Raw genomic sequence first — 13,223 nt, forward strand, 5'->3', positions numbered from 1 at the left:
CTTTACATATTGTGGATGCAAGTACTCTGTTAGAGACATTTTCTCCTGTGTTTTTTCCATTTTCATAATAAAATCTTGAAAAGCACTTCAAAAATTCATAAACTTCAACTTACCTTTTTTGCTTTGCTATTCGGTCTCAAAGTAAAATTACATTTTCTTCTGTTTTCTAACAAATTTTATACTGTTAGCTATTTTGTTTATTCAAAATATTTCATTTTGAATCAAGTATTTAATTATGATGTAAACATAAAGGTATATTTAAAATACATGAATATCCAATTATTTTGTCACTGTTTTTGAAAATAGTTATCCTCTCCCATCAAATTACACTGGCACATTTATCAAAAATCCACTGAAAACTTTCAGTTTTAGCTCAGATAAGTAGAGAAAAGGAAAAAGCATTACTCCCATCCATAAAAGAAAATAGCTAGGCAGACTTTAAATTAACAAGTTTTTTGAATGGATCAGATATCTGAGACTGCAAGGTAAAAACTAACCCAGACTCTGGAGAGCTAGGTGGCTGCAGGGAGAAGCAAGGGCCCAAGCAGTTGCTTCACTGAGCCAGAGAATGACAAACGTCATATAAAATGACTCTAATGGAAAAGCTAGACAACATACAAGATTAGATAGGTTATTTCGCAGAGAGATGGAAAGTTTAATAAAATTTAAATGCTAAAAATAAAAAACACAGTCTCATAAATGGCTCTTCAGGATACTTGATACTGCTGAGAAAATAATCAGTGACATTAAAAATATGTGTGTGTGTATGCTTAAATATATATATTCTTTCATTTTATGTATTTTAATGTCCACAAGCTTAGTATTCACAAGTGTTTACAAGTTTATAGTCTTAAAAACATCTTTAAATGAAAATCTCCCTACCTGCTTAACTGACTGTACAATCATGTACTGTTTTATTTAAATTCAATTTAATTAACAAATCTGTATTATTAGTCTCAGAGGAAGAACTTAGTGATTCAACAGTTGCATACAACACCCAGTGCACAGTACTTCAAGTGCCCTCCTTAATGCCCATCATCCAGTTGCCCCGTCCCCCCACCCACCTCCCTTCCAGCAACTCTGTTTGTTCCCTATATAGGGTTAAGAGTTTTTTATGGTTTGCCTCCCTCTTTGTTTTATTTTATTTTTCCTTCCCTTCCTCTATGTTCATCTTTTTCATTTCTTAAATTCCACAAGGGAAATCATACAGTATTTGTCTTTCTCTGATTTATTTTGCTTAGTATAACATTCTCTGGTTCCATCCACATTGTTGCAAATGGCAAGATTTCATTCTTTTTGATGGCTGAGTAATATTCCATTGGGTATGTATGTGTATGTGTGTCTGTGTGTGTACACCATATCTTTATCCATTCATCTGTTGATAGACATCTAGGCTCTTTCCATATTTTGGCATATGTTTTAAATGTATTGGTGACCCTGAGATACTATAAAAGTACATACAAAACATTGTTTGGCTTCTTTGAAAAGAAACTGTTTAGTAACAATAGCCTTTCCTATATACACATATCAGAAAGCAGCATGAGAAATGAAATGTAGTATGGGATTCTGACTTTTCAACTATTTCCTGTAACAGGTTTATTTGTTATTAATCTACATATGGTAAAATGTAGCTGGTGTCAGAACAGTTACTGAGCAAGGGGTAGATAATTCTATTATAATGATGTTGAGTTCCAGTACACATATAAATACCTGGTAAGTGGCATGCATGTATACAAACTCACATAGATAAAAAATAGAGAACTCAGAAAATATTCACATACATTCAGTGCTGTTCAGTTTATGCAATTTATTTCTTATTCTTTTAAACCACCTTATTTTAGTGAATGTCTACATTATCAGTATTGTTATGTTTGTTTTCATAATGCATATGAAACAACAGTCTTATGGAACAACTTCTAAGCAGGTGCTATTACTTACCTTTCTAAAATTGATAGATTCTCCCCCTGTAACACATTCTGAGAAAGATTAAAGTTTGATAACTTGTTGAAAACTTTCATACATTTACAATTCAATTATCAGATATTTAATGAAATATTATTTTTTTGGTAAAATATTTCCTACATATGTTGAAATGCTGAATTTCTTCCACTGATATTTACCTGACTGATGAGGAGGAGTTGTGGATAAAAACTATGGTCATTCAGGATATTGTCAGGGGTTTCTCCTGTGTCAGGTTTCTGATATATGCTGAGTTCAGATATCCACAGAAATCATATTCATAGGCTTTATTAGTTGAGGGTTGGTGAGTATATGTTAGTATAAAGTATACCCAAGCCTGTAGAAACTCAGTAGAGAAGAAGTTTATTTCCTTGCTGCAAAAAGGCGGTGTGCATGAAGGAGAAAACTCCATTCCAGTCACTCTTTACCCTGTTTCCTTGCATCTTGTATTCTCTCATCTTCAGTGCATGAGCCCCATGGTTTCACTGGGAGTAATCTCCACTCCATTCTGATAAGGGACAGGAGAAAAACTGAGCATTTAAGGAATGTATTAAATGAGACTGGTCATTGACCCCCACATCCTACTAGCCAGAGGTTATTAATATGACCCCATTCAGATGATACTGGTTGAGAAATTTGGACTAGGTGTGGCATAAGGGAAAAGAGTAAATGGTTATTGGTGAACAATTAATAGTCATTATATGGCATATGGGGATTACTTCTGTGTAAATCAAATTGAGGGCTGATTTGTAATAGAATTCCCCACATCCATTACTTCATTTTTCGTCTGTGTTGAAATACTCTGAGTTCTCTAACCTTTATGTATTTTCTGTTGTACTGAGAAAGCTGGCTTTTGGCTAAAGGTTATCAAACACTTATTACATTCTCAATTTTCTCATTGTATCATTTCTCTGATGATGAGTACATTTTGATAACTGACACAAAGTTTTCACATTTTTATTACATTCCCAGACCTTTTCTGCAGTGTGAGTTTTCTGAAGATTGAGTACAGAGTATTTCTCACATTATCTTTGTAACTTCTTTGCTGGGTGAGTTCTCTGATCCATAATGAGGACTGCACTCTGGATGCAAGACTGCCCACATAAAATATATTCCAAGAATTTCTCTCCTAAGTTCTCTGATGTTTGTGAAAGTATGTATCTTGCAGAGGAACTTGCAGTTGTTTATTCTATCCATAGGGTTCTCTTTCTCTTTTATATTGTGAGATTTGATTTCTGGCTCAAAGTTTTTCCATATTCTTTACATTCATATATTTAACTCCCTGTGTGAGCTTTCTGATGTTCTCTAAGGCTTGATTTCTGGCTGAAAGTTTTCCCACATTTATCACATTTATAGGGTTTCTCCCCTGTGTGAGTTCTCTGATGTACTCTGAGGTTTGACTTCTGGCTGAAAGCTTCTCCACAGTGATTACAATTATAGGGTTTCTCTCCTGTGTGAGTTCTCTGATGTTTTCTTAAGACTGACTTTTCACTGAAAGCTTTTCCACATTCATTACATTCATAGGGTTTCTCCCCTGTGTGAGTTCTCTGATGTCCTCTGAGATTTGATTTCTGCCTGAAAGTTTTTCCACACTCATCACATTTATAGGGTTTCTCCCCAGTGTGAGTTCTATGATGCACTCTGAGGTTTGACTTCTGGCTAAAAGCTTCCCCACAATGATTACATTTATAGGGTTTCTCCCCTGTGTGAATTCTATGATGTCCTCTAAGTTGTGATTTCTGACCAAAAGCTTTCCCACACTGATTGCATTTATAGGGCTTCTCCCCTGTGTGAGTTCTATGATGTTTTCTTAGACCCGACTTCAGTTTGAAAGCTTTCCCACATTCATCACATTTATATGGTCTTTCCCCTGTGTGAGTCCTCCGGTGATTTCTTAGGCCTGACATGTGGCTGAAAGATTTTCCACATTCATTACATTCAAAGGGTTTCTCCCCTGTGTGAGTTCTCTGATGTACTATGAGGATTGACTTATAGTTGAAAGATTTCCCACATTCATTACATTCATAGGGTTTCTCCCCTGTGTGAGTTCTCTGATGTATTCTTAGACCTGACTTTGCACTGAAAGCCTTCTCACAACCATCACATTTATAGGGTTTCTCTCCTGTGTGAGTTCTCTGATGTTTTCTTAGGCGTGACTTCTCACTGAAAGCTTTCCCACATGCATGACATTTGTAGGTTTTCTCCCCTGTGTGACTTTCCAGAGGCTGAATCAGGAATGAATTCATAGTACAGGATTTTCCACATTCATTACATTCAAAGGGTTTCACTGTTATGTGAGTTCTCTGATGTATGTTGAAAGCTGACTGGCAACCTGAGGTCTCTGTACATATGTCATAATCAGAGGATTTGTCTGTTGTGTGAGTTCTCTGATGCACTGGGAGGGCTGGATTATGGCTGAAATTCTTTCCATATTCCAAGGGTTTCACTCCTATATGAATTTTCTGATGTTCTCTAGTGTGTGATTTTTGGCTGAAAGGTTTCCCTTCTGTGTCAAATCTTTGAGTGATCCTACTGAAATTATTTTCAGTACATTGATATTCATTAAATTCATAATGACTCTTTTCCTCTGGATTTCCTCTGGACTCTTTTCCTCTGCTATGAGAGACTATAAGAGTTGATTTATCACAGTGTTTTCCCCCAAATTTACTGAATTTATAAGATTTCACTTTTGGGTGGGTACTCCCAGATGTAATGAGGGCAGTCTTTTCAAGGAAAGCTTTTCCACATTCATTGTACTCAGAAGCTTGCTGCAAAGTCTGAACTGCCTGATGCTGAATGACTTTCTCTTTACGACTGAATGATTTCACATTTTTACTATAGACAAATGATTTCTCTCCACTATTAGTTCTGCCCTCCTTAATACTGAGGAGCCATTTCTCACATACAGTAAGCTCATGAGCCTTCTTTCTTGAATACTGACAGTGTGGAGTCAATGAGCTAAGATGCAGGTAAGTAGGCTCTGTAGTGTCAAATTTATAGGGCATTGTTCTTGCAGGTAAAATGTTTATGTCCAGATTACATGGTTTTTCTAAAATCTCTTCTGCTGTAGTCAATGATTTGTTGGTGAATAAAACTTGCCACAAATATTTGCCTTGGTTTTCTAGGCTCTTCTCTGAGAGTTGATTAGGTTGGGAGTCTTCTAAAAATGAGAAAATTAAAAATACTTTAAGATATTTAACACACTTCTTATGGAATGGGACTTATAGATATATGCCCTATTATGTATTTGATGTCTCAGTTTCCCAACAATAAAGTAATTCCAAGTGTATAGTCTCTTTTTGTAAAAAAAAAAAAAAGGTTTTTGTAGTAGCAAGAGAAGAAACTAGAAAAAGATATACATACGTATTTGGCATCTTAAAGTATAGTTTTCAAAACTGGTTAAAGAAGATATAAAGGAAAGGAACAATTGAGAATGGAGAATATATTCAAGGGAGTTGGATCTTGGGAACAGAAAAGACAGGAAAAAAGTAGTGAATGGGAAGAATTCAACAAAGATTATGGAACTAAGTAGATTAAAAGGCTTTCAAAGGATTTATCTGAGAGAGAATTTGCATTAGGGAAAAATATGAGTCTAGATTCTTAGTCAAATATAGATTAAAATGGCAGCATAATCATTAGACTATATGACTCCAGTTGGAGCTCCATTTTTTCCAGTCTACACAACAACACTAAAATTAATTTATAATGGTACCAACTTCCTCATGGTGAAAGAAAAAAATTCTATTTGCCATTCTTTAATTCTCTCTGTGGTATCATTCACAGAAACATAAGTGTATCAGTAAAAGTAAAAAAAAAATGATGGGGGCTAAAGTAATTTTTCCACCTATACTGGAGCCACTGCTCTATCCTGGTTCTGGTACCTTGGTATTATTGTTCAATAGTGAATATCTCTTGGTCATCAAACCTTAACTTTTCTCTTTTCAACTTGCTCATAATTTTCCCCAAACTAGTCTTGCTTGCCCAATCTTTGATTCTGTTTTTCAACATATCTAGTTTTGTTTTTTTTTTTTTTTGACTGTGAAAACCTTAAGGATCATGTTTCAAACTGGCCCTAAAAACTATAAGTATCCTTTATATTTACTCACCATAAGTTTTTTTTTTTTAAAGATTTTTGTTTATTTATTTGAGAGAGAGAGAATGAGAGATAGCACAAGAGGGAAGAAGGTCAGAGGGAGAAGCAGACTCCCTGCCGAGCAGGGAGTCCGATGCGGGACTCGATCCCGGGACTCCAGGATCATGACCTGAGCCAAAGGCAGTCGCTTAACCAACTGAGCCACCCAAGCGCCCCTCACCATAAGTTTCTTAAGCATAGGGGCGTGTGGGTGGCTCAGTCATTAAGTGTCTGCCTTTGGCTCAGGTCACAATCTCAGAGTCCTGGGATCAAGCCCTGCATTGGGCTCCCTGCTCCGCGGGAAGCCTGCTTCTCTCTCTCCCACTCCCCCTGCTTCTGTTCCTGCTCTCACTGTGTCTCTCTCTGTCAAATAAATAAATAAAATCTTAAAAAAAAAAAGCTTAAAAAAAAAGTTATGCATATCTGTTATTGCCCTGCTACTACCCACACTCCTAGCAAAAACGTCAGGCCTATGCTAAAAATATTTGAAAGCCTTGAATACACTGACCTAGGTGCCAAGAGATGAAAGATTTAAGTGGTTCAGGGCAAATTTCACACTAACTGCATGTTCACTGTGTGTTCTAGCTACCATTCCACCAGTCCATAGTATTTTCTGCTCTAATCTTGCTATCAGTCCCCATTAAATGGTTCTTTTCCAGCAGTAACTTTATACTCACACTCTTTCCCTAAATTGTCCTCCATTCTAGTCTTAGGACTATATAAAATCTAGATGCCCTTCAGGTACAGCAAAGCTATCTTCATTAAACTTAACAGAAAGGCTTCTAATATCTTCTCACAAATTTAAGCAACATTTATTTTAAAATCTGAAAGTAGTACCATTCTGCCTGTATCATTTATTTCAACAAGGGATATATAGAGAGTGCCCATATTTGTGACTCATGATTTTTAAAGTAAATATCATAACCCAAATCAGGAGGCATCTTAAAATTGATGGCAAGCCAACAGTTAAATGGGCAGCATTTTCTCTTTCTTGGCTGTACTTAAAATACTGGTTCATCTTTTAATCAACAGTATCTATATTATATGAAATATATTTTATGTAGGTTTGCTCAGTTTTCCAAAATGAAACCCTCACTGTGATATTCTTTGCATCCTTCTGTAATACATCAGTGGTCCATAAAAAGCAGTGCGCTTCAGAATTACCTAGGGAGCTCTGCACATACAAGGGCTCGGATCGATTGCTGATCTACACCTGAGGATTCAAAAATCCTAAAAATTTGACTTGGGCATTAATTTATGAATAGTGTCTTCTGAATTAATCAATATGAAGTAGTTATCTCCATCTCGTTTTGAAATCAACCCAAAATGTTATTAAAAATACTTACCATATAATACATACCAAAGTAGAAGAATGAAACAAACCATTCTTTTGGGGGGAATCATAATCCAGGTGAGAAAAGGAGCTCATCTCATTCAATAACCGTATCTAGCACACTAACTGTATCTGGCACAGATATTTCACTATCTTTTAACACATCCATCAAATGACTTAAGAGTTTACAGAAGAGATAAAGTATAGGCTAAATATTCCAAGATGAGATTATAGAAGTAGGAACCTGTCCCCAAACTTATAATGAGTAATAGTGTTTTCTTTCCTTTTTCTGGCTGAGGTTAGCTATTTTATTTACTTTTATTTCAAGGACTACCTTTTGCCTTATAATTTATAACATTATAGTTTTTATTACATCTTTTATTTTTTATTATTGTATATATAATATAAATATTATTTATTTTATTTTTATTACATCTTCCTTGCTTGTTAAAAAAAGTGCACTTGATCCGTGTTTTTCAAAGGTCAACTGGTCAAGGGGTGCTGACCACCCCCCATGGAGTTGGAAATCTGTGTATAACTTCTGACTTCCCAAAAACTTAACTACTAATAGCCTACTGTTGACCAGAGCCTTACAATAAGATAAACACTTTTGATACACATATTTTGTAATTTACATGTATTATATATACTGTGTTTTTACAATAAAATAAGCTAGAGAAAGGAAAATGTTATTAAAAAAATAAAAGAAAATACACCTACAGTGTATTTTGTTTTGCAAAATGTTTAACACAGCAGGCCTGAGACTGTTACCGTTATTGTATTTATTGAAAAAAATCCATGTATAAGTAGATCTGTGCAGTTCAAACCTGTGCTGTTCAAGGGTCAACTGTATATGAGATTAAAAATTCTGCACTACTTTATCTACAGTCCAAAGGTTCTAATAGACATGTTTTTCAATAAAAACTTTTTCTGGATATTGTATAATTTTGATTTACCTTTTGATAAAATAGGTTTTTGAAAGATATATATATTCATCATTGATTTTAAGATAGAGGGATTTTAACTTTTCTCATATTGTTTGCAATTTACAGTGTTATTGAACAATAATATCTCTACTTTGTGGAATTTATTGTTATCTAAAATACTTTTACATTATCTCAATGTTTGAAGGCCATTTAAAAGGAGGTTTATTCTTTGTTTTCAGAACAGAGTTTTGAAAGACACTTAAAGGTTTCATTTTATAAAACATGCTATTTATAATGTCTAGACCAGAAGTTGGGAAACTCTCTGTAAAAGGCCAGAGAGTAAATGTTTTGGGCTTTGCTGTTCATGCAGTCTCTGTTGCAATTATAGTTGACCCTTGAACAATGTGGGGATTAGGGGTGCCAACCCCCAACGCAATTGAAAATATGCATTATAATTTCTGAATTACCAAAAACTTAACTATTAAAAGCCTGCTGTTGAATGGAAACTATACTGATAACATAAAGTTGATGAACACATTTTGTATATTAAATGTGTTATATACTGTATTCTCTAAATAAAGTTAGCTACAGAAAAGAAAATCATAAGAAAAATACATTTATAGTACTGTACTTTTATTGAAAAAAATCCACATAGAAGAGAACCTGAGCAGTTAAAGCCTATGTTGTTTGCATAGTTCAAACCAATGTTACTCAACTCTGCCTTGTAGTGTGAATACATAAACAAATAAACATGGCTGTGTGTTCCAATAAATGTTTCTTTACCAAAAAAAGCAGCAGGCAGGATTTGACCTAGGGCTAGTTTTCTGAGCCTTATTCTAGACTCCACTGAGTCTGGTATGAAATCAGAGGGGCATATTAAGGTCTATATCTAATGTATACCTACTTCTCCTTATAACTCTTGCCAGTTTTTGTTTTATGATAATTTTGTTGTGATATTTTGTTGATAATTTATTTGGTACACTAATATTCAAAACTTTTATATGTTCTTTAAAAACTTTTTTAGCTTTATCAAAATGTCTTTTTTTTTAAATCTGTTTTTGCCATGAACTGATTCTTAAGTATTAGGTAAATAAATATTGAGTTTTAAAATGCCTTTGGCTTAACAATTCATGACCATATTTCAAACTTTATATATTACTTTTTAGGCATATCTCTTTGATACGATCTGATAGCATGTTATCTTAATAGGTGAATTTAATTCATTTACATTAGTTGATATGGCAGGTATGTTTACCTTACCATATATTATGTAGTATGTTTGCACAGCTTTTGTGCAAAATGTTTAACACAGCAGGCCTGAGACTGTTACCCTTAGATGGTTGACTTGCAAGATTAGCCCTTGGCTGGCATCTGTGAACTTAGATTTTGAAATGGTTCCCAAGAACCTAGTCTCTAATGAACCTTCCAGGTAGACAAAATTCACTGCTGGGGTCTTGGAAGCTCACACCTGGTTTCCTCTGGACTTTGTCCCTTTTCTCTTTGCTGATTTTGCTTTGTACCAATCATTTCACATTATAGATCTTAGCTATGAGTATGACTATATGCTGAGTAACAAAGAATCAATGAATGTGGTATTTGGTAGTTGTCCTGGGGACTCACTCTTTTTTTTTTTTATTTGAAGTATAGTTGACACATAATATTACTGGGGACTCTATACAACTTTATAAGAAACTTTTCTAGTAAGAGGTCTGTTATCTTTGCTCTATCACATGTATTTAACTTCTAATAATTAGGAAGGCTGCAGTTTGCTCCAGTAGTTATCCTTTCTTATTATGTAATTGCTTAATCATCTATATATTTAGATGACATCTAGTAACTTATTATTATATAATGAAAAATTATGGTTCCTTTCTCTTTTCTAATTTGCCTATTCTCAATTTTAGTAGCTTTATTAATTTTTCTTAGTTTTTATCTTTTTACTGTTAAGAATATGGAATTCATTATTTAACTTTTCAGCCTCAAATGGAATACTTAGTTCCCATCTTTGCAGCAATGTCCGCAATAGCCAAACTGTGGAAAAAGCCGAGATACCCTTCAACAGATGAATGGATAAAGAAGATGTGGTCCATATATACAATGGAATACTACTCAGCCATCAGAAAGGATGAATACCCAACTTTTACATCAACATGGATGGGACTGGAGGAGATTATGCTAAGTGAAATAAGTCAAGCAGAGAAAGTCAATTATCATATGGTTTCACTTATTTGTGGAACATAAGGAACAGCAGGGAGGACATTAGGAGAAGGAAGGGAAAAATGAAGGGGGGGAAATCGGAGGGAGAGATGAACCATGAGAGACCATGGCTTCTGAGAAACAAACGGAGGGTTCTAGAGGGGAGGGGGTGGGGGGATGGGTTAGCCTGGTGATGGGTATTAAAGAGGGCATGTACTGCATGGAGCACTGGGTGTTATACAAAAACAATGAATCATGGGGGCGCCTGGGTGGCTCAGTTGGTTAAGCGACTGCCTTCGGCTCAGGTCATGATCCGGGAGTCCCGGGATCGAGTCCCACATCGGGCTCCCTGCTCAGCACGGAGTCTGCTTCTCCCTCTGACCCTCTTCCCTCTCGTGCTCTCTGTCTCTCATTCTCTCTCTCTCTCAAATAAATAAATAAAATCTTTAAAACAAAACAAAACGAAACAATGAATCATGGATTACGACATCAAAAACTAATGATGTTGTATATAGTATGGTGACTAACATAACACAATAAAATTAAATTAAATTAAAACAAAAGATGAGAATATACTCATGCTTACAATCCCTTCCACATTTTATTAGATCTATTATTTTTATAATTTAAAATGTAAAAGCCTCTAAAAGGACAGTGCTGACAAACATTTTAAACTGCTCACTTCCAGCTGATCGCTTTGGTTTTGTTTGTTTTTTTTTTAGCTGATCACTTTGGATCTAATTTTTTGGATGCCTTCTGCCAGTATTCAATAACTCACCTGGGGAGCTTTTTCTTAGTAATTCTTTCTTTAATAGCCATGGATCTTCTCCTTGTTCCAGTGTGAAGATCAGTTCTGGTTTTGTAAAGCAGTACCCTGTAAATGGGAAATAATTTGGCACTTGAGTTAGCTGCATATGTTTCACTGTTTCTGAATGTAAAGGAAGGTAGTTTCAAAAATGGCACATTCAGGGTGCTCACTACAACCTTTCTGGGAGGAGAGTGATCACAAAAAATATTTTCTAGTGCTTATAAAGGATCAATCTTCTGAAACCCCCAAATCACAAGCCTAAGTGATATTAAATTCCAAAATGCTCAACGTCTGTGTTTTAAAGAAGAGAATTCAGAAGGACTTTCCAAACTGGCCATAATAGACTAAAAGGAACTGATGTACTTCTTCATATCACACATCTAAAAAAGTGTACAAACTATATAAAATGGTTTTTAGACTGGTTGATTCCAGTCATTTCTGTCTGCAGTGCCAGGCACTGCAGACAGGAATACCTGACAATAGGAAATCAAATGAAGTGAGTCCTATGATTATCACATGTTGATACAAAATGAGCATAAACTTTAAAAAATTTTAAAGAGAAAAGAAGAGTTTTGAGCCCAAGTTAGGAAAACTGCCAGGGATACACAATCTTCACAAGCAAGAGAGTGGTCCAGAGAAGGAACATTTAGTGCAGGGTTATATATGTTCTTGACACAAAGAGTTACAAATCATCAAGATGAAGGACATTCCAGAAAATTACAGACTTTATCTTGTTTTTATTATATGCAAGGTTGTATGACTTTAATCTTATGGGAACCAGGGAGAGATTTTTTGTTTTGTTTTTCTTACCTTTTGTTTGGAATGCTTTTATTTTTTCCTTTTTTTAAATTGAAGCAGATGTACAATGTGTGCTCGGGGCAGAAACAGAGCCAATGCTCTGTTTTGTCGAGTCATTTTAGTCTTAGTAAATGTTAAAGTATAGCTTCTCTGGGAGCCCAGGAACAGGGCCCACAAACATTAAAAGCTGAAAATTTCCCTTATCACACAACTTACTGCCAAGAAGAGTTTAACCCACAGAACAAAAGAAGCAAGAAAGCCTAGCTGACTCAGTAAGTTGAAGTAACATAACTGAATTTTAAGGAAGCCATGACAACTAGAATTGTTAAGGATGAAATACTAGAGAAGAAAAAGCTGTACTGATATGGAGTTTTAGAGATTTGCAGAAGAGTCTCCTAAGTACTAACTTATGCAAGTATGTAAGAAAAATACTCAAGGATGAGGAAAGACCAGTGAAAAAGAAGAGGCTGAAAAAATTATCAAAGCCTACACAGATGTAGGAAGCTTCTGTTGCCACCAGACAGGGTAGAAAAATCTCATACTTCATGGCCAACTGGGAAGAATACCAGAAGGATGTTTATTGCTTAATAGAAGAGTCAAATTAGTCCTAAAGCAAGCTCTGAATCTAACATAACACAGCTTAAAGCAATCCTTGAAATAATCAAATTAAGTCCAAATAACTACATACCAGAAAAGGCCTCAAAAGATTTAAAATAATACAACAAAACTAGTAGCTAACAATATATTATCAGTATTATCAGTGCTCAATAAGATAAATGTACTTTTGATCCCCTTTATCAATTTCATCGTTCCCCTCACCCGCCTCCACTCTGGCAACCACTAGTTTGTTTTCTGCATTTAAGAGTTTGTTATTTTTGTTTGCTCTTTTTTTTTTGTCTGTTCATTTGTTTTGTTTCTTAAATCCCAATATGAGTGAAATCATATGGTAATTATCTTTTTCTGATTGACTTATTTCACTTAACATTATACCCTCTAGGTCCATCCATGTAATTGCAAATGGCAAGATCTCATTCGATGAAGAGAAAATCTTAAGTAGCTAGAAAAAGGTGT

The 13,223-nt window shown here is 35.0% G+C and overlaps 1 protein-coding gene across 1 annotated transcript in view; it reads right to left on the reverse strand.

Moving 5' to 3' along the window:
- Nucleotides 1-1,792: 1,792 nt before the first annotated feature.
- The window catches only part of ZNF782 (zinc finger protein 782), a 64,843-nt gene continuing 53,412 nt past the window's right edge, over nucleotides 1,793-13,223 (reverse strand). Inside the window, exons 4-5 of the mRNA XM_028122325.2 lie at nucleotides 11,325-11,420; nucleotides 1,793-5,119 (exon numbers count right to left, since the gene is read on the reverse strand). Of these exons, the coding sequence (XP_027978126.2) occupies nucleotides 3,234-5,119; nucleotides 11,325-11,420 (1,982 nt within the window). The 3' untranslated portion in view covers nucleotides 1,793-3,233. The remainder of the gene's footprint in view (nucleotides 5,120-11,324; nucleotides 11,421-13,223) is intronic.

This window comes from Eumetopias jubatus, unplaced genomic scaffold (assembly GCF_037043125.1).
Source record: "Eumetopias jubatus isolate StellerSeaLion01/CBP00866 unplaced genomic scaffold, mEumJub1_p1.0 scaffold_15, whole genome shotgun sequence".
In the NCBI taxonomy this organism is placed as follows: Eukaryota; Metazoa; Chordata; class Mammalia; order Carnivora; family Otariidae; genus Eumetopias; species Eumetopias jubatus.